Here is a 21,821-nt window from a genome sequence, read left to right as displayed (position 1 = left end):
AACTACACGAATTCTTGTGGTCACACCCTAATAGTATATCATACATTATTATAAATAATAATAATAATAATAATAATAATAATAATAATATTATTATATAATTAGCCTCGCAGCCGCGCGTGCGACAATGAACAAATGACGCGACACGAGCCGCATGGCTTGCCAGAAAAACATCGGTGAATTCATCACCCAATGCAAGCACCGAAGCTTGTTTGGCAAAAGGCTCCGTTAAAGAAAGCCTCTCTGTGAGGACATGAGCGTTCAACTTGCACGAGTCATACATAATGCAAAACACAAAATAATTATAATAATAATATATTTTTCATTGGTTTTTTTTTTGTTTCTATCTCATTCCATATATAATTTTACCCCCAAATTCTATCCAAAGTAAAAAAGAAAAAAAAAAAAACAGAAATAAAAAAACATCGCGGTAGGTTTCCCCCCCCCCTGCTCCGAGCAATGGGGAAAAGGGTTAAAAAATAAATCCATCTAATTATCTGTCTATCTATCTATCTATCTATTTCGGCAATATTTTTTTGTTGGCAATGACTTCGAAGTAAGATGAAGGCCCACGCTGTGCTTTTTTTATTTTCACTTTTTACTCTCGTTTTTTTTTTTCCTCGACTTTTCTTTTTTCTTTTTGGCTTTTTTTTTTTTTTTCTTTTTCTTTTTATATATTTTTTTTTTTTTCTCATAAAATCTGCCTCGCATTGCATATTCCCGTCGGGGTTGGAAGGTTTCGTAGGTAATTTTTTTGTTTGTTGTTATTGTATCGTCGTTTAACTCGCCGAAAAGGACCAATCGTTGTTTCCCCGTTCGACATTTTTTTCTTTTCGTTTTTTTAAACCCAACCAGCCACCCCCACCCCCTCCCGCTCCCTACTGTTTCCCATAATTGTTGAAACACATTTTTCTTTGAAATTATTCGCGAGAATTCGAATTGAATGCGTGTTTGTATACGATGATAATATTTTTTGGAGCCCGATTGAAAATTTAATAAATATATTATACAACAACGATATTACGTTATTCTTTTTTTTTTTTTTAAATAAATTTAAATTGAAATTTCCCCATACACACGATTGGACAAGATATTTCTATAGAAACATTCATTCCATCGCGTAAAAGTATCACATATTAGATTCGATATGAAAAAAGAAATTTTACTTTGTTTTTCGCGATATATTAAAGATTGTTTTCTCATTTTCTTTTTTCTTAGATTTGTTTAACAATAAGTTAATTAACTTTTAGACGAGCAACGACGATGGAATTGGAATTATTCGAATCACACGCAAGAATAATAATAACTAATGACATTTGGGCATGCAGAGTGTCATCATGCAATATGTTATTGTGCTACTATTGCACACACACACGTTTAGTGATTTTTAGAAAAAATGTCGAGCGAGCGAACGACGGACAAGGAGTGAACACACTTCAATTTGATTTCAAAATCAATAAATCCAATTGATGTGTACATTTTATCGTATCGTCTCTCCCATGCACTCTAGAAAAATAATATCGCTTTTTCTTAGATTATGCAAAAAAAGACAAAAAAAAAAAAGAGAAAAAAGGTGCCCTTTTAACCTACGCCCAAAAACTCGACTATAACTAATGATATACTCGTGATTGATTATTACTTATTGCATGGTTTCGTGCATACGAGCGTGCTTTCGAAACATTATCCCATAATTTCTTTTTCATTTTATTTCATTAATCTCGGATCAAAATTAATATCAACATTTAATTTTTTTAATCCAAATATAATAATTTAACATGTAATAATTTAATCCAAAAAAAAAAAAAAAACCAATCAATCAAACTCGATAAATATATTTTTCATATGAAAAAAATCTATCGAAAAACCACAATGTGTTCACACATATAAAAATAAAATAGAAAAATAATCTTGTAAAAGTCAAATTCGAGAACAAAGATCAAAATGTAAAATACGAAGGATCGATTGTAATCGCGTGAAACAAGATTTTTTTTTTTCTTTTTTTTATCTAATACAAGATAAATTAATCATTTACAAAAACACACTCGTATTAGTTTATAAAATAAACCGAAAGGATAGATAGATTATTTAAATGTATGTTTGTGGTCGATAATCGTTGATCGTATCGAACGATCATCGTTCGTCATTCTAGTCGGTTGATACCAGGTGTTGTTGCCCAGGTACCAAATCTATGGGGAAACCCCCTATTGAATTTTGACATGCCGAACTAACTAACTAACATAACACCACCATGCGGCCTACGCGTTAATATATTCGCGAATATATTATACTCATCTATCATACGTTAACAAATATTTTCGGCATATTAAAAATAATAATAATAATATTTCTTTTTTTTTCTTTTCTTTTTTTCTTTTGTGGAGCATGTGAAGCACTTAGTAAGCTCAAGATGTAATACAAATAATGTCGAAAATGGGCCAGGGGTGAGAAGGGAGAGGCATCATAATTAGAATGAAAAATTTAGAAAGAGTGAGAGAGATTAGAAGAAGAAGAATAAGAAGACAAATTTTAAGAAAGAACAAAAGTGCACTCGGTGCGGGAAAATGTTAAAAGTGAGAAAAAGGTGATTAATTTAGTGAAAATTATTTTCAAGAAAAATAAAAACGGTGGTGTGCGATCTAACGAAAAGATTAATCCTAACATTTGATTGTGATAACAAAATAAAAAAAATCGTGACAGGATTTATAATCATTTTCTAATGATTTTCTGATCCACGATTTACCCAACTACCCAACCTCCACCCCCTCCCATCCCCCCTATTTCGCATTAACTTTTAATCTTATTCGCAATAACTCTTCTTTTTTTTACTAAGTTTCATTGTAAAACAATTGCAAATTGTTATAGATGTTTAAATTGTGTTAACATTTTATCCGATAGGATTCGTAAACTTCGTTTTGAATTTAATTATAATCCGCGTTAATTCAAAAAAAAAGAAAAAAAAAAAGAAACAACGATGATAATTAATTAACGTTATATCGATATTTTGCGTTCAACAAAAGCAGAACAAAAAAAGCTGCACAAAAGTTAATGCGTTATTTATCATTCGAAACTTACGTAAATTTGTTTTATTAATACGAGAAAAAGTATTTCTAAACGATAACAAATTTACTATTTTGTAATTTCCAAATTAAACGTATTCTATTCTCGATATCATTCGTTTTAAGTTGAAAAAAATGTTGCTAAGTAGAACACGATACACGCTTGATGAATACAGAAAAAAAAAAAAAATAGAAAGAAAGAAAGAAGTTAACAAAAAAAAAGAAACAAAAATGTATGGAAAGAAGAGAAACGATTAAGAAAACAAAATATATATATATATAGATATGTATATATGAAAAATGAAATCTACGAGAGAAATATTCGTTCTATTCTAAATTTCAAATAGTCAAATAGAGAAAGAGAGAGAGAAGGAAAATTTTTATGCAAAATGTTCTACATTCTACGTTTGAATTATTATCTTATTGTTGTGTGTTTTCTTTCTTTCTTTCTTTCTTTTTCATTCTCCCTTGAAAAGAGAGTGTAGAAGGGAATAATAATTTTTCTAAAAGTATTTAAGAAGAAAAAATAGGAAAGTTGAGTAATTAGGGGGAGTGGGACGTAAGGGTGGTCAAACTTTTTCAGTGATTTCTAATAATAATAATAATAAGTGGATCGAACAACGAGTCAGTGTTATACGACGTGACCATTGCAACGTTCTACAAAGCAAGCTTGGGCTCCTAAAATGTTCGAGCTTAGAAAGAATATTGTTGTTAGGAGTAAAAGGATTAGGGTGGGATTCGAACACGAGGTCGGGGATACACGATTGCACATATCCTCCTCACAGAAACACATGTGACCAGTGCCGGTACTTTCCATCATGCACACGTGGTCCACCATGAATAAGTTTATCTGTAGTTGTGATGTACAGGTCCTTCTAACGCTTTCGTATGCTGTAAATTTGAAAAAATATATTTATAAACATATATATATATTTATATATATATATTTATTAATATATTATATTTAATTTTTTTTAATAGGAATAATTTCTTATATATTTTTTTCTTCTATATATATACCTATATCATAAAACAATCGGTCAAAATCTATTAATATAATTTCTTTTTATTATTTTTGAGGGATGTTTTTAATTATTCGAAAAGTTCTTGTCGGTAATTAAGAAAAATCAATATATTTCTTTCTCTTTCTCTCATCTCGAGATATTTAATTTAAATATTTTATTTATAAATTCAGTAAACTTTGCAGAAAAGGTTTCGTTATATTAGATTTAATTGAAGTTCGTTGGTATGAGAGATAGATAGATAATTTATTTTTAATATCGTATTAAAATACGGATCATTTGATAATCAATTAATAGAGCGTTAGAAATATTCTAATACTCGTTCGAGTGTATTTAAATTATATCATGATTTTATCTACCGACTTAGATGTGGATCAAACAAACCTTTCTTCTCCCATGATACCTTTAACGATTTATTATACTTAATTATAAATAAAATTGAAATTATTTAATCTAAAATTTGGAAGATATAATTGAGAGGTCAGATTTTATTTTAAATTGTACAGAATTATTTTTTGGAAATAAAGTAATTGAAAAATTATGCAAATATCGTTGAACAACAACGATTAACCGAATTGAAATGAAATGAGGGGGGAAAAAAACTGAAATCACTCACGTGATTTTGCATTGCGGACCATTTTAACGCAACACCCGTTGCAAGTCATCAATGGTGGCTGATCTCTCGGTAATGCTGTGTAATTGAATGGATCCTTGCATCGTAGATCTGTCCAAGAATCGCATTCGTAGCAATAAACCGAGCGTGCTGCGAAAGATACAACATTCAACATTTGAATATCAAATATCACAGATTTAGCGCGTGCGACTTCTTCGATTAACGAACCGTAAACGATCGTTGCAAATGCAAATAGAAAAAAAAAAAAAAGAAAAAGAAGGAATTTAAATATAATACAAACAAACAAGCAAACAAAATCAACAAAAAAAAAATAGAAATCAAAATGAGATAACTAAAACGAAGAGATCGCACGCGAAATCACAAATTAAATGACCGATGATTTTCTTTTTCTTTTTTTTTTTTTCTTTTTTTTTTCGGCTACCCTTAAAACGTCCCTTTAACTTTATTTTTCTTTCCGAGAACAAACTCTCGCTATATTATATGTATATAAGTATATAATATTATATTTTTATAATTGGTTTTTCTTTTTTATTATTATTATTATTGTTATATTAATATTTATTAAATTTATTGTCGCAACGTGGACACACGCTGAACAAGAATGATACAAAACAATTACGTGCATTTCAATTTAAAGCAACATTATCATTATTATTATTATTAATCTTTTTAATGAGTTGTATAGGAAAAAAAATAAACAAAAATAATGAATTAATACAATTACAAATGAGACAAGATTGCATGAAAAAAAATTACTGCGACAGTGTTTTGAAAATGTTTCGAAGCATTGAAGCAAAATGAAAATTAATTAAATAAACAAATAAAGCAGGAGATACAAAATAATACTACGATAAAATGAATCAGCTGATAAAACAATGTTTTTTCTCGTTATTCGTTTTCATTCAAAATAAAACGAGAAAAAAAAGCAAATTTAATAATAAATCAATTAAAATATCGCGAATAAGATTCTCGTCCAGCGTGCTTGCTAAAACATATGCACTCCTATTATTATTATTATTATTATTATTAATATTATAAAATCTTCCTCCTCCTCCTCCTCCTCCTCCTCTTCTTCTTCTTCTTCTTCTTCTTCGATAAAATACTTTCATATAAAATATATCATATCAAAATGAAATAATTTTCTGCATTCTTTTTTTCGTGTTATTTTTTTTTTTTTTTAAATTCATTATCGGTAATCTTTAATATTATTATTTGTTTTTTTTTTTCTGGTTGTTGTTCTTTTTGGTTTATTTTTTTGTTTTTTTCCTTTTCATTAAATTCCACCGACTTATCGTAATAAAATGGGGGACATAAAAACCGGACGTATCGAGTTGAATTAGAAAACGTCCCCGTTGACGAAGAACGGTGACGAACGACGGTCATGTAACACCAAAGTAGCTGGCATTTAAAGTGGCATAATCACTCACTCTGGCACTCCGCATGAGAGACGTTGGCAACCGCGAGTACAATTGCCGCTGAAAACGAAAGATCGGTCACTGTTTTATTTAAAAAAAAAACCTATTCTGGCACGTTATCGAATTTGATGGCAATAACACGAGACGAATTAGAAACAGAAGTTGTTTTTTAAAGATAAATAGATTGAACAAAAAAAAAAAAGAAATAGATAATTGTAAAGACAGAATACTACTAACTACTACTACTACTACTACCCGATCAAAAGTTTGAAATTTTTTCCCTCATCGAATAATTCATATAAAAATCTATTTCTATTTCGATACCAATTTCGATATCTACGTTTATTCTATCAAGTATTTATATTTGTTTTTTTTTTTTTCTATTTGTCCTCCTGATTTTTTCAAACTTTTGACTTTTGGGATTAGTAGAGTGGATTTATTATATAGATAAGGATAAACAAATTGATAAAGTATTTAACGCAACGCAACGCAACGATGAACAACACGAACAATGCCACTACAAACACACCGCTGGCTGGTAGATAATTTAAAAAAAAAAAAATTCAAAAAGAAAAATAAAATTAAAATATAAAATAGATAATACTAACGCGTACGAGACTAAGAGCCCCCCCCCCACCCGTGTTGTAATTTGCAATTAACATAATATTATGCTGATATTAAAAAAAAACGAACAAAATTTATATCGTATAATATATATAATATAATATAATAAAACTACATATAATACACGCACGCTATACTATGAGATCATAGTTAAAAATCTAATATCCTCGTCGTGTGTGAACGATATATAATTACTATGTGCTCTCTATAACTATAATAAATTTACACTACGTTGTTCTAATATATGTATATATATATATATGTATATTAAAATTTTTTTTTTATTGTTACATTTTCTATTTTTTTTATTTTTTTAACTTTCTAACACTAATTCACGGCACTATGTGTGTCAACTACGATATCGTGCTAATTTTAATACCTTGCGACGAATTTTAGGAATAAAATTCAAACGTCGGACGTAAATTCCAAAATCTTAAGAAAAAAAGAAATATTACTTTTTTTATTTACAATCAATAATATGATTATAATTTATTCTTCAAACAGAGTACAATATATACGTCCGACGTACACGCACAACACACGTGTGTGTGTATGTGTGTGTGTATGTGCATGCGTGTGTTATGCATTTACATACCTAGAGCACGCGCGCAGTGATTGTACGCATGCCGATATTGGATTTCTAAAAGTAATTCGAATATTCAAGCTCTAATGCCTGAATGACAAAAAATTAAAGAAAAAATAAATAATAAAATTAAAAAGGAATAAATAAAAAATATAGAAAGAGAGAGACGGAATGTTTAATTGTAATCGAAATGAAAAGAAAATCAACTACGGTTGCTGGATATATATATATATATGTATAGGTTTTTTTATATATTATATAATAATAAGATATATTGATATAAATTATATCTACAATTTCTATTTGTATATACATATATATATATCTATGCGTTAAGAAAAAAAATTAACTTTTTCTACGATATATTTGTTCGTTCAATCATTGCGTTTTTTTCACGAACTCACCCAAATGGTGTGCTCGATCATCTCCAAAATAATCATTTAATATGATTATGTGTGTCGGCTCGTTATAATATATTTTTCTAATTTTATATATATAGATATAAATATATATTTGATCGTACGAAAAGTGTGGAAATTTGTTTTTTTCTTTTTTTTTTTATAGAAATTTTATTAATCGCATTTACCAATATCAAAACTTTATTCTAAACATTCAAATCAATCGACAATTTTAACAACAAACGATTGGATTTTAAAAATACGAACAAATCTTGTTATTATTATATAAATGAAATTAATTATCGTTGAATTAATGAAATTACTTTCCGGATAATTTGAAAATATTTTTCAAGGCATGTAAGTACGAAAATCGGTGTTAGCAATATATAATATATATATATATATATATATGTATTTTCAATTAATTTACGAGCTTCGAGCAATAATTAAATATAAAAAATACGTATTAAGAAAATATATATATATATATATATATGTATTTTCAATTAATTTACGAGCTTCGAGCAATAATTAAATATAAAAAATACGTATTAAGAAAATACAATATAAAAAAATAAATACAGAAAAAAATAAAATAAAATAGGCAAAGGGTCTAATTACGATCGAGATTTTCAATCCCTCAGTCTCAGCATAGTTTGATTATATTATATTTATTTTTCGGAAAAAGAAAAAAAGAACAAAAAAAAAATAAACAACGTGCATCGTTTTTATTCGCAAATTATTATTTATTATATAGACAAAATGTTGTCCTAAACTATTAAATCAATTTGATGATCGTTCGTATCATTGAAAAAACATTTAAAAAAAATATATATTGCAGAAAAAAATATAAATTTATTCGAAATAAACGATGCGCAATCTTCTCTTTTTTCAACTAATACACACATCATAATATATTTCTACTACAAAAGGAAACTTCATACGTACGGTATGTATGTGTATATGCTTATACGTGTATTGTATGGTTAATGTGACATACATTTTTCACGATAAATTAAAAAAAAAAAAATAGAAAAAAAAAAATAGAAACAACACATCATACTGTTTAAAAACGTCAAAATATCATATACATATGTAAAAATATGTTTAAAAGAAACAAATAACTTGGACGTTTTTGTATTATCAAATTTCGCATAGGAAAGATACGATATTATTTCTATATACGATTAACAAAAAAAAATATAGATATATATATATATAAAGGGAATATAGTTGGTAAAAATTATTCGAGAAAAAAAAATAGAAAAAAAAAAACAAAAAAAAGAGAATAAATTATTCGTTTATTCCAACACTCACCCACTGTAATTAAACGATTCGTCCACATTATTTCGATGAATTGTTTTTCTTTCTCGTTATACTCGATATATCATCATGCCGAAATCAATAATTTTTTCGTTTTTCTGATGACTGTCGGATGTACGATGATTGGGGTGTATCAATTAGAGATACGAAACTAAAAATAATTAAATTTATGTTATTAGAATTTTCTTTTCTTTTTTTATTCTTTCTTTTTGTGTGTGTGTGTGTGTGTGTGTTTTTATAAAAGAAATAAATTGTGAATAAAAATCGTATATAAGGTTGACACACAGAACAACGTTTTTCGTATAATCATAAAATCTCAATCGAAATATCGTCAGCCAAAATAATAATGTTATTACGTCGAGTAGTATTTTGTTAGAAAATTGCAAGAAGGATATTTTGTTTGTCTGTAAATGCAACCTTGATGCAACTCTCTGACCACGCATTTAATATATTTTACTCTTACGTTAAACTCAAATGAGAAATATAAAGACGGATTAGAAAGAGAAAGAGAAAGAGAAAGAGGAGAACGTGTGCCAATTGAAAGATGAAACGTGACAATATCTGATTCACCATTTTTTTGTTCTCCAACGTCATACTAAACACAGCGACGATATTTTTGTTTTAATCCAATTGAATATTTTATGAATCATCGTCAAACGTAAAATCCACGTTTTCGAACAACGTGAAATTATTTATCACACTATAATACCAAATTATATATATTTCTTTTTTTTTTTTTTTTTGTTTCTTTTTGTGCTCTTGTTGTTTTTATACCAAATGAAAAATAAATTGGCATGGATTACGAATGCATTACGTCATTGAGAAGATTTTGGCAACGTAACCGAATGCTTAGATCGAACGAAATGCACATCGAAACGAATTAATAATATTCACTTTCAAAGTTTCAAGTCGGACGAATGAAAATTCGTGTATAGAATAATTTATATATTCTGTTTTATTTCTTTTTTCTTTTTCTTTTCTATGGGTTTTTTCAAAGACTTTAACTTTGATCTTGAACTAGTTAAGAATGTACAATGCGACATATTTGCGATTAAAAATATCAATTATTTATAGTTCTGATCTTGAATTGAAATTTGTGATTTTGGAATGCAATCAAATATCAGAATTTGTATATCCCAAGAAATATCAAATGTCAGAGTTGAAATTATATATTAAAAAATTACGGATTGGTCATTCATTGATTGCAAATTGAATCGTTTAATATTATACAATAATAATTTCGTGAAAAATATTAAATAAATAAAAGATGTGTGTTATTAAAAAGAAAGGAAAAAGTTACCTCTGTAAATAGCAATCGAAGTGATGACTGCTTGAAGTATTATAAGAAAATCAATGAATCTTCTTCTTCTTCTTTTTCTTCCTCTTTTTTTATCAAATCGTCTTTAGATAACAACAATGAAGATAGAAGAATTTTAAACGAATAATTAGATCGTCCTTTTCCTCATCCACTGCTACGAAGCGCGAATTTCTCGATGCACCTCCTCGTGCAGCCTGTTGCAAACCACTCGTGTTTTCATCCTTCTTCCAAGGAACTCGTACATCGAACAATAATAACAATAACAACAATTCGGTCCTCTGTTTTTTATTTCTTTTTTTTATTTTCGTTAATCAAACTCGATCCGATCTGTGAGAAGAAACGTGTCAAAGTGGACAATGTGATATTGGTATATGGGGAAATTCAAATTCAAGTATTTTCTTTTTCTTTTAGAACAAAAAAAAAGTAACCTAATAATTTTAACAAATAATATCTTCACTTTAAATTAATACGAAACACGTGTATCGTAATAATACACGTGTTTCGATCGGTTATTAATTTTTCATTGTAATTCTTATTCTTTTTTATTTATTTTCTATTTTTTAATGATTATTATATATTTGATTTATGATCGAGAAAATAATTTAACAAATAATCGTATTAATAATTAGTATTCAAAAAATAGTATTCAAAAATTTTAAAATTAATCACAGTCATAATTCTTTATAAACAAATTGTCCTAGAACATTTTTCTCATTATAAAATAATTATTATGAAAAATGAATGAAATATTAATTTTGTAAATTGTTTGAATATACGAGCACCAGTATTTTCACGTTTATTTAATCACGAGGAAACAAATAAAATCATTTTTTCGTTCGATCGACGAACCTTTAGAAAAGTCGGTCAACTTAAAATATATATATAAATTACGTTTCCGCAAAAAAAAAAAAAAAAGAAAATTTCATAATACATAAACTCCAGCATGATTACTTCATATTACGATTATTACAAAAATCGTCTATGAAAATAAAATGGATGGAAAAAAAAGAATAATAAAAAGAACACAACTAGTTGAAAATAAATTGTTCATCAGATTTATTAACCGTCTATAATTCCCTTTGAGACTTATATATTAATATATTTTTTGGACAAGAATATTGATAATTAAATAAAAAGAAATATAAAACAATGAAACAATAATCTATAAATAATAAATATTGTCATATTATCGATACTATTACCGTGCCAATGGGTCTCTTCGATCACAATAGGGACACACGTTTTTTTCACTATTCCATAGAAAAACAATTGGACCTTTTTCTTCTTCTTCTGATGATAATAAGTTCGTTTGATATCATAATTCAACTTTAAACGTATTTCGTATTATCAATGTTCTTGTTATTTAATGAAATGATGAACTAAATATGTATCTAACCGATCGAGAAGAAAAATGTGTTAAAAATCAGTGATGAATGGATAAAATTGTGTGAGAAAAAATGAATGAGAGTGAGAGAGAGAGAGAGAGATAGAGATAGAGAAAGAAAAATAAAAAAAGAGAAAGAGAGATAGAGAAAGATAGATAGAAAGAAATAAAGAAATAGGAGAAAGAAATAATGATAGACGAAGATTGGAAAACGTCATAGGGAAGACGCTAAACTCGAATAAAGGGAAAAACGCGCATTCGTGACGAAGCTCGAAGACCAACTGCGGATCCAGGTCGATCAATAGGGTCGGACCACCCTACTTCATGTTGCGGCAAGCACACGCAACCAAAGACCACGAGCTCTACCTATCTGTTTTATCTAAAGATAATGATTGCGCTTGCGTTCAAATTATTCTAAGGGATGTTTTATAAGAAATAAGAAATAATCATACTCGAAAATGAATACCTTATTTATTTTCACATAAATAAGAATTTTCATATAAATTAAATAAGAAATAATTTGTGTGTATATAATGTGTATGTAATAATTAACACACGTTTCCGTTAAATTATTTTAAATGGATATTATTTAAAACGAAAAAATAATCGTACTAGAAAATTAATAACGATTAATACGAATTTTTATGAATTGAATAAGAAATAATTTGTATATGTAATGTGTATGCAATAATTAACACACGCTTGCGTTAAATTATTTTTATAAGAAATAAGAAATAATCATACTCGAAAATTAATAACTTATTTCTTTTTAACATAAATAAAAATTTTCATATAAATTAAATAAGAAATAATTTGTGTGTATATAATGTGTATGTAATAATTAACACACGTTTCCATTAAATTATTTTAAATGGATGTTTTTAAAACGTAGAAATAATTATGCTCGAAAATTAATACCGATTAATACAAATTTTTATGAATTGAAAAAGAAATAATTTGTATATGTAATGTGTATGTAATAATTAACACACGTTTCCATTAAATTATTTTAAATGGATATTATTTAAAACGTAAAAATAATCGTACTAGAAAATTAATACCGATTAATACGAATTTTTATGAATTGAAAAAGAAATAATTTGTGTATGTAATGTGTATGCAATAATTAACACACGTTTCCGTTAAATTATTTTAAATAGATATTTTTAAAAACGTAGAAATAATTATACTAAAAAATTAATACCGATTAATACGAATTTTTATGAATTAAAAAAGAAATAATTTGTGTATGTAATGTGTATGCAATAACTAACACACGTTTACATTAAATTATTTTTATAAGAAATAAGAAATAATCATACACGAAAATGAATCCGTATTATCTAATTGAATTAAATTTTCGTAGCAATAATTAATATAATAATAATGATGATGATGATTATGATGATGATGATAATGGTCAATTTGAAAATCCTAAATGTTCGGTAATTCACGAGAATAAAATGCGAAACGTGGGAAGACGAGTATAAGATTTCAAGAATAAAAACGGATTGGACAATGAGTAATGCAGAATTTTGTCGTCCTTATTGTCATTATACTCTGCTAAAAAATATAATAACTTTATGTTAGTTGAGCGGACGAACGTATTAAAATTCCATGAATTTACGTAGTCGAATCTATGTATATGTTTCAAACTAGATTAAAACACGTAAGTGCTTCGTTATTCTATTAGCATATGTGTATATCGAATGCTTTGATGTAACAACATCGAATGTTACCCTCTTTTTTAAAAACGTATTTTATAAAATATTATATATTTTTTCTTTTCTTTTTTTTTTTTACAATTTTTTCAATATCATTTAATCCCATTTTTTATAATTCGAATAATTGATGTATTATAACATAAAGTATTTGTTTATTATATACAGAATGTACCAGTTTGTTTAAAAAAAAATCTTACCACCATATTCTATAAGTAAAAAATAAAATATGTTCTTATAAACATAAACTTTCATTTTATAAAATTCATTTAAATATCTTTTTTCTTTTTACAATTTTATATTAAATATAATTCTTATACTTATAAATATCTTTTTATATATAAATAAAATCGTGTATCTTTATATGTATTAAAAAGAATAAAAATAATAATGAATGAAGTGATATGACGCATAGATGAATGAAATGTTTTTTACGAGGTTTATATTTTGAAATATTGACGTTCCCGCCATTGAAGAAACACGTGCGCACATTTGCCGCGTAAGAAAAATTGAATGGGCATGCGTAACCGGAAACGATTTTTTTTTATTATTTTCTAATAAGATGGCGCTAGTAGTAATACCACATTTTCCGGTTAACCTCAAGACTAAAAGATACGTTCTATCTTTTGGCTGCACACCTTGTATAGGTAAGCTCGTCTATTTTATATTATCATTAAATATATAAATAAAATGAATAGTTTATTTTTTATAAAAATAATTTATATTAAATCTTTAATCATATATATTTCAAACCGATAAAATAATGTTTTTATATAAATGTGAAAATATATATATATTTTAATAAGAAATTTCTGTATGTGTGTGGTCGAGTTCTATTGCTAAAAATATCTCATCCATTATTTCTAGATACTTCTACCAAAAGTTTTATTCATTATAAAATAAACAAACATGTCTAAGAAATTAAAAAAGAGACCTATCAATAAAAATATTATGATAGAAAAATCTGAGAAAGCAGATGGTAAAGATTTGTCGTCATCACCTCCAAAGAAACAAAAACTCGAAATAGTTTCTGATACTAATGTAATAACTAAAAAAGCACAAAGTAACGTTAACTTAAATAAAAATAAAAAGGATAAGAATAAAAATAAAAAGGACGTAACTTCTCCTAAAATCAAAGATAACTTGGAAAATGAAAATGATGATGCTCCAACTGTACTGAGTATATCGAGAAAGGACAAACTTTTATCAAAGAAATCGAATAAAGACAAAAATAAGCCACTCTCTAATGAACAAACTACAAAGACTACATTAACTATTGAACAAGTACAAGAAAAAATCAAAGAATTAAAAAGTAGAGACACTTTATCTAAAACAGCTAAGAAAAAGTTAGCTAGTTTAAATAAAATATTGGAAATAAAAAAGAAAGATACCGTAAAAGAATCAAATGACACCAATGATAAAGGTAAAGAATATAAACGTGCTTCTTTACCCAATGGCCATACACTCGTAATTTACGATAATACGACAAAGAATGTTTCAAATAAAAAAGGCAAAGAGAAAGTTGGCAAAGTTGGAAAAGATACAAAATTGCAAACCGCTAAATCTGCCAATAAGAAGAAGTCTAAGGAACAGAAAATTGCTAAACAAGATGAGGATGAGGATGATGATGATGATGAGGAGGAGGAGGATGAGGAGGATGAGAATGAGGATGAGGTTGAGGTTGAGGATGAGGATGAGGATGAGGATGAGGATGAGGATGAGGCTGAGGATGTAGATGAAGAAGACGAAGACGAAGATGAAGATGAAGATGAAGATGAAGATGAAGATATGGAAGAGCCTAAAGTAGAAAAAAAGAAACAAATTCAAGTTAAATCTAAAAAACCACTTAATAAAGTGAAACAAGTAAAAGAGGATGATGACGAGGATGATGACGAGGATGATGACGAGGATGATGATGATGATGATGATGAAAATGAGAAAGAAGAGGAAGAAGAGAACGAAGAAGAAGAAGAAGAAGGCGATGATGATGACAAAAATGAAGATGAAGAAGAAGAAGATGATGATGATGATGATGATGATGGTGATGATGATGATAACGATGAAAATGTAAATGTAAAAACAAAAGGAAAAGGAAAAGAAGGCAAAGAAAAAGAGGCAGATAAAAAATTAAAGAAGAATGAAACTGCAAATAACAAAAACCAACCACCCAAGAAAAAGAGATTTGTTCTCTATGTTGCAAATATACCATACAGGTAAAAATCAGAATTTTTGACAATTATCATCAAAATTATTAATACTTAATTAACATTAACTTAATACTTTTTTTTCTTTTTCTAGTATTACTACAAATGAAGTAAGAAATCATTTTCTAACAAAAGTCAATTCTGTAGCCGATGTTAGAATACCTAAAAAAATAGGCTCCAATCAATCTCGAGGATTTTGTTATGTCGAACTCGAAAATCAAGAAGATTACGAGGTAAAATCTTTGATAATATATATAATCACATTTATATTTCCCCTTTTTTTATTTTTTTTCATGCAATATACTATGTCAACCATTGTTTTTACAGAAAGGACTATCATTGCATCGTTCACTTCTTCAGAACCGAATGTTGACCGTAGAATACACCACTGATTCTAAACGCGATAATGCAAAACAAATCATCACAGCTAAAAACAAAAAATTGGCTGCTCTGAGAGACCAAGGAAAATTAGCTGGAAGTCATAAAAAAACAGACAAGAAGTTTAAGAAAGGATTTAAAAAAATGTAGAGTCATCAACGACATAGAAATATTACATTAGAAACAATAACAAAATATAATTAATTGTATCGAATAACAATCAACCTGTTAAACTTTCTTTTTAATTTCTCAGTAATTTTTACAGTTAATAATAATCATATATATCATATATATATATATATACGTATATCGTAAAATCTGTAAAAGATGGATACTACAAATCTATTATGTTCGATTTGTTTTTTTTTTTATTGAATTGAACGCTTCTAATTTTATACATACAGAAAAGAATATAAATAAATAAAAAACAAAACAAACTTATATATTGCGTGACATACGTCAATTTTGTGTAGATCAAACGAAACGGTGTTAAAAAGAATCATACATTTGATAAAATCGATGTGAAATACGATTCTGAATCTGTTATTAAATTTAGAACGATCAATTATTGTACGCAATAGCATTCCATGTTAATTGAAAATATTTTCAAAATATAATCACGATTAATCGTTATCGTTGATAATATTAATACAAAAAATCATCATATTGTAATATGTCCGATATAAAAGAAACTAATAATATGGATAATAAAAATGATTTTAACGATAGTTACGATTTTGAAGATCTTGTGACGTGGTCGAAGGAAATGATCGAGGTAACGAATGATTTAAAATAAACTAAAAGAAAAAGAAAAAAAAAAGAAATACTCTTCGAGCGGCAATAGATTGACTGATATAATGCATTGCATTTAGTTAATTAAGTAAATTAATTATAATACACATTAATTATATCAATTGTATTTTTTAATTGTTGCAATATTCATTCTTCGTTCGTAAATAACCTAAATAAAATAAAAAAAATATCATTTCAAAGGAAAAATTACCGGAGTCAATGATATTTCCCAACGAATTAAACACATACCTGCGCGAACGTATCCGAGTAAGTATTTAATAATAATATCCATTCCTCTTAAACGTATCACTCTGGGTTGCTTGCAACCAACAAACGAGAAGACGTATACCAGAGAGATGTATATTTTTGGTAGCTCTGAACGACGAGGTATGATGATGAGATTACTACTCAAATTTCTCGTAAAATAGGATTTGACTGCGGAGAACGGTTGTTTGCGTCGTACGTTAGAGGAGACCGAAGAAAAGCTACGAATAACTGAGAAAAGTACTATTAAATCGGAATTACTTATAAATTTAGATAAATCTAACGAATTGGCAACGATCAAGATCACTGAATTGAGCAAGAAATGTAAAGAACAGACTGTTGAAATCGGGGTACTCAAAACTAAGTGTAAACATTTGGAAGATAATTTAGCAAGTAAGATAACCGAATTGGATAACTTAAAAGAAGAGATAACAAATTTTACGAAAAAACAATCGGAATCTGGTAACGGTGAGTATTGTTAGTGTCATCGAAAAATCTTAACTAATTTTTAAATATCCTTATTGCAATAACATAATCGAGATCCAGGATAGTGTATCCTTGACAAAGGTACCGGAGATGTTCAATCTTTATCGAAGGAGAACGAGGATAAGATGAAAATATTAACGGATAAGTTGCAACAAGTTAAAACAAAGCTTTACGAATCTAAAAACGCTTACACGAGTCTCAAACAGGAATTCAACAAAGCTCAAAAGGTAAGATTTTTATTTCGAAGATATATATATTAAAATTGATCTTTAAAATAATATAAGGATAGTTATTGTGCAGGGAAGTTGGTGATAATGTAACGGTAACTGGATTATCCTCGCAATTGGGTGGTTGGCGTGGAAGAGCTGAACAAATCCGAATACTTCAACAAAAGATTGTTGAATTGCAAAATAAATTATTGGAATATGATGGAACTTTGAAAGGATCCTTTGGTAAGATACAGGCCATATTTTTTATCATTTTCACGCACATATATTCCTTCACCTTTATGCAAAATATATATCGAATAAAATAAAATAGTATCCTTGGAACGTAAGAATCTTGCGAACCTTCGGAACGCGGATAAAGAAAGACGAAAACAAATAGAAAATTCAGCGAAAGAACTCAGACAAGCGGAAGTTGCCTTGGAAACGTATAAAAGAAAGCTCGAAGCATCAAAAGCTAGAATTAAAGTACTCGAAAATGAATTGAACGTGACCAAAGCAAACGTAGCCGTGTTGAACGAAAAAAGATCTCACGACGATCATTTGATTGAAACGCTTAACGTTGGTTTATCAATTTAATTATTTATTAATTATCATATTATTGTATATATGCTTTATTTTATTTATCAAATTTCTTTTTATCAGAATCGATTGAAATCCATTGAAAATAAATATCAAGAACGTGAGATAGATATAAAAAATAATGAAGACAAAATCGAACGTGAATGTATTAACGTTAAAAATGATTTACAAGCTGCACAAATACAAATCGATCGATTGACGAGAAAACTCGACGAACGTGAAATAGAAATAGACAAATTGAGGTTGTATACGGATTATTTTTGTTGTTGTTTCCTTTTTTTCTTTGCTTTAATTTATCTTCGATCAAATGAATTATCTAATTATTTAAGAAATTCTTAGAAATGGTCTGATGATACCGGAAGATCAAAAACCACAACGAGTTATTCCACATACTGAAGAACGAAACGTTGTTAACAATTATCATAGAAGTCCTCCGAATACTATTAAAAATTTAAACGAACCTAACGAATATGTTACAATAGCTATAGCTGCAGAAGCTGAACGAGAAAGATTGTTGGAATTGGTAATAGTGTTGAACAGACGATTGGACAAGGAACGAAACGATGCCAACAGTTTAACTGTATTTATATATATGTTTCTCTTTTTTTTTTCTTTCTGTAAAAACAATTTAAATATTTTTAGATAGGTAAACAAATATTTTATCCGTCATAGGAATCACTGAGAAACGAACGATACAAATTGGCTAAATTGGAATCGAAACTTCGAAAATTGGAAAATGAAAGAGCAGGAATTTCAAAAGTGGACAGTGGTTTTTACAGAATCAAAAATTTCAGATCTATATCAGGATCGAAAACGAATGAAGAATTTGCGAATGCTGAACAAATTCGTTTCAAGTATTTCGTTAGATTTTTTTTGGTTTTTTAATATTCGGAGAGAAATCGATTAATTATTTTATTTATCAATTAATAGATTGGAATTACTCGAAGAGGAATGTCTCACTTTGAAAGCAAGATTAAATACCGTGCAACAAGACAAAGCTTCCGATTTGGAAACATATAAACGAATGTTAGATCAAGCTAGAAAAACTTTTCAAGAAGCATGCAAGTATGATTAATGATAATCGATAATTAATACCAAATAAATTGAATTATTTTCATTGTATTCTTTTAGAAATAAACAAACTACCACGCCTGCGAGTCGTTCAACAGTTACCGTCTAATCAAAATTCATATTTCTCATTAAAAATCAATATACTTCGAAGAAACTAATTAAATAAAATAACTATTATTATTATTTTCCACATGTATCTTGAAATCATTCAAATTTTATTATTAGAAAATATTTTCAATGTGATTTGAAAAATTGTATTCAATTTTTAATGAAACGATATATAATTTTTGGATACAATGTTCAATTAAAATTATAAAAATATGTAACTCGATAATACTTTAGTCATATGATTTAAATTGAAATATAAATGTCAAGTTAAAAAAAAGAAACAAAAATATATTAATTACTTTAAATTAATATATAAAACAATTTATCGTATACCATGGAAAAAATAAACTATATTTAAAATGAATATTTAGATTGGAGAATAAGTTTATTTGTATATTAATATATTAGAATCATCAACATATGAAAATAATTGTTCAGAATGAAATAAGAAATCATTGAACGATCTCACTGGAATGATCACGATCAATCTTACAGGTATCACAGGTGTGTATATATATATATATATATATATAATATATATATATCTATAATAGCATGTGTAATCAGGGTAGCAGCAGTGATGTAACTAGGACACGAGATAAGGTGTTACGCATCGTATAAAGTCAGTCCGTGATATCTTAGTAAAAGAAAATTGAAAAACATTTCACGTAGATATCTTTAACAGACAGAACATTTCTAAATCCAACCCCTGTTATTATTTCATTATTCTAAAATTACACGTTCTATCATATTTTAAAATCAAACATTCGAAATCTTCATTGCGATAAGAAATGAAATGAAAAGAGAAAGATAAAAAGAAAGAGAGAGAGAGAGAGAGAGAATAAATAAAGTAAAAGAAAAAGAAAGAAAGAAAGAAACATTTAGGGTGGATGATCTGTGGAGCAGGCGCGGTTGCGAACAACGCGGTTTCGAAGGTTTTTCAACTAACAGGTGCTCGGTTATACAGGTGTTGGCGCTCCTGGCTACTGATAAGAGACGAAACCCGTGACGTCAGATCGGCGCAGGTAGAGTATATGAGCGGACACAGAGACCCGTCCACGTCACTCGTTCTTCTACCTTCGTCAAGTAATTCTCGTTCGTGTGAATCCATTATTATTATTTTTTTCTTCTTCTTCTCTCTCTTTTTTTATTTTTCTTATTTTTATCTCAAATTAAACTTTAAAAGATAAAAAAGAAGAAAATAGTCACATATCAATCAGACTTATATCAACAATTTTTAACAAATTATTATACCGAAAGATTTTTGTTTTTCGATTAACGTACAATCGAAGAGAAAAAAGAAATAAAGAAAGAAAAAAAAAAAAAAAGGGGGAAGAACAAACGAGAGAACGAGAAGTTTGAATCAGTGATCAAGCAAGAGAGAGAGAGAGAGAGAGGGGGTGGTGGTGGTGGTGATGGTCCAATAATATTCAGGTAAGCTAAAGGGTGTTTTTACTTTTGGAAGATTCTTTGAGAGTACGAACACATTGGGAAAGCTAAGAAAAAACGAAGACTATGATTAAAAACGAAGATGAAGATGAAGATGATGAAGAAGAAGGTGGGTCTCGTGCAATTGGTATCGTAGAAGAGAGAGAGAGAGAGAGAGAAAGAAAAAAAAAACTCGTGACCTCGTGTACACGACACGACGCAGCTGGAATTTCGTCGGATCATCAACGGCATTACCTTTTCATGTGTAAATTTCGAGGGATTACGATCAGCAAACCAACCTACCGTCTGCTTCTTTTCGTACACATTTACAATGATGACTACAACGACAATGACGACGACGACGACTACTACTACTATTAAGACGGTTCGACCTTCTATTACTTCGATTATGTAATCGTCATCGGTAAAACACCTTAAAAAAAAAGAAAAGAAAAGAAAAGAAAGAAACAAAAAACCATACCAGACCTAATTTCTCTTCATTCTTATCATTTGAATTACAAATACGGAGTGTATTAATTAAACGGGGGGGAATTATTATCTTGCAAATTTCTTTTCTTTTTTTGTTTCTTTTCTTTCTCTCACTCTTCTTATAATTATTCGTATATCGTAAGAGAGAATGAAATTTTTCATCGATCGATGATATATCATCCTCTTGTCGTTATCATTGTTTTATCCTCTTGAGACAATTTCATTTATTTGATTTCATTTTATTCGCGACTATTATAATATATTTTTTGTATTTTTAATTATTGATCTCTCCCTTAAGAAGGGATGATATCTTTGTT

At 28.1% G+C, this 21,821-nt stretch overlaps 4 protein-coding genes across 5 annotated transcripts; 3 read left to right on the top strand and 1 right to left on the bottom strand.

The window, feature by feature from the left end:
- Positions 1 to 645: 645 nt before the first annotated feature.
- Positions 646 to 12,058, bottom strand: LOC106791032 (protein quiver). 2 transcript variants are annotated; one of them, XM_014756373.1, is made up of 7 exons: positions 11,992 to 12,057; positions 11,576 to 11,764; positions 10,356 to 10,700; positions 9,050 to 9,206; positions 6,140 to 6,187; positions 4,695 to 4,841; positions 646 to 3,947 (listed from the first exon to the last, which is right to left on the bottom strand). In XM_014756373.1, exons 4-7 carry the CDS (start codon positions 9,075 to 9,077, stop codon positions 3,688 to 3,690), a joined length of 483 nt encoding a protein of 160 aa, XP_014611859.1. In that variant the 5' UTR covers positions 9,078 to 9,206; positions 10,356 to 10,700; positions 11,576 to 11,764; positions 11,992 to 12,057; the 3' UTR covers positions 646 to 3,687. The 2 variants fall into 2 exon arrangements, with proteins under 2 accessions (XP_014611859.1, XP_014611860.1); XM_014756374.1 differs by lacking the exon at positions 6,140 to 6,187 and having other exon boundaries at positions 11,992 to 12,058.
- Positions 12,059 to 14,045: 1,987 nt separating this feature from the next.
- Positions 14,046 to 16,270, top strand: LOC106791033 (glutamic acid-rich protein). Its single transcript, XM_014756375.1, has 4 exons — positions 14,046 to 14,125; positions 14,346 to 15,691; positions 15,777 to 15,915; positions 16,010 to 16,270. The coding sequence occupies exons 2-4, from the start codon at positions 14,388 to 14,390 to the stop codon at positions 16,208 to 16,210; spliced, it is 1,644 nt and encodes a 547-aa protein (XP_014611861.1). The 5' UTR covers positions 14,046 to 14,125; positions 14,346 to 14,387; the 3' UTR covers positions 16,211 to 16,270.
- A 25-nt stretch (positions 16,271 to 16,295) lies between these two features.
- LOC106791034 lies at positions 16,296 to 17,739 on the top strand. The gene is made up of 2 exons (XM_014756376.1): positions 16,296 to 17,119; positions 17,281 to 17,739. Exons 1-2 carry the CDS (start codon positions 17,072 to 17,074, stop codon positions 17,596 to 17,598), a joined length of 366 nt encoding a protein of 121 aa, XP_014611862.1. The 5' UTR covers positions 16,296 to 17,071; the 3' UTR covers positions 17,599 to 17,739.
- LOC106791027 (coiled-coil domain-containing protein 13-like) lies at positions 17,671 to 19,588 on the top strand (the record flags this gene model as incomplete). Its single annotated transcript, XM_014756367.1, has 8 exons — positions 17,671 to 17,829; positions 17,892 to 18,054; positions 18,143 to 18,387; positions 18,472 to 18,650; positions 18,748 to 18,988; positions 19,081 to 19,262; positions 19,339 to 19,473; positions 19,540 to 19,588. Coding segments are annotated over 8 exons (1,353 nt in total), but the record flags the coding sequence as incomplete, so codon positions are not given.
- Positions 19,589 to 21,821: the final 2,233 nt, after the last annotated feature.

The sequence above is a fragment of the Polistes canadensis genome, unplaced genomic scaffold (assembly GCF_001313835.1).
Source record: "Polistes canadensis isolate GaletaPanama2010 unplaced genomic scaffold, ASM131383v1 scaffold_279, whole genome shotgun sequence".
In the NCBI taxonomy this organism is placed as follows: domain Eukaryota; kingdom Metazoa; phylum Arthropoda; class Insecta; order Hymenoptera; family Vespidae; genus Polistes; species Polistes canadensis.
Note: the sequence above shows the minus strand (reverse complement) of the source record. Positions and strands in the feature narration are given on the sequence as shown.

Bases quoted from the DNA above. Each gene is read 5' to 3' on its own strand.
- LOC106791034 (XM_014756376.1), top strand. From the start codon at position 17,072: ATGATATTTCCCAACGAATTAAACACATACCTGCGCGAACGTATCCGA. The intron at 17,120-17,280 runs GTAAGTATTTAA...CTCGTAAAATAG, and splicing joins ACCTGCGCGAACGTATCCGA to GATTTGACTGCGGAGAACGG.
- LOC106791032 (XM_014756373.1), bottom strand. From the start codon at position 9,077: ATGTGGACGAATCGTTTAATTACAGTGG. The intron at 4,842-6,139 runs GTGAGTGATTAT...TATCTTTCGCAG, and splicing joins CTCTCATGCGGAGTGCCAGA to CACGCTCGGTTTATTGCTAC. The intron at 3,948-4,694 runs GTGAGTGATTTC...TCAAATTTACAG, and splicing joins GGTCCGCAATGCAAAATCAC to CATACGAAAGCGTTAGAAGG.
- LOC106791033 (XM_014756375.1), top strand. From the start codon at position 14,388: ATGTCTAAGAAATTAAAAAAGAGACCTATCAATAAAAATATTATGATA. The intron at 15,692-15,776 runs GTAAAAATCAGA...TTCTTTTTCTAG, and splicing joins GTTGCAAATATACCATACAG to TATTACTACAAATGAAGTAA. The intron at 15,916-16,009 runs GTAAAATCTTTG...TTGTTTTTACAG, and splicing joins AAAATCAAGAAGATTACGAG to AAAGGACTATCATTGCATCG.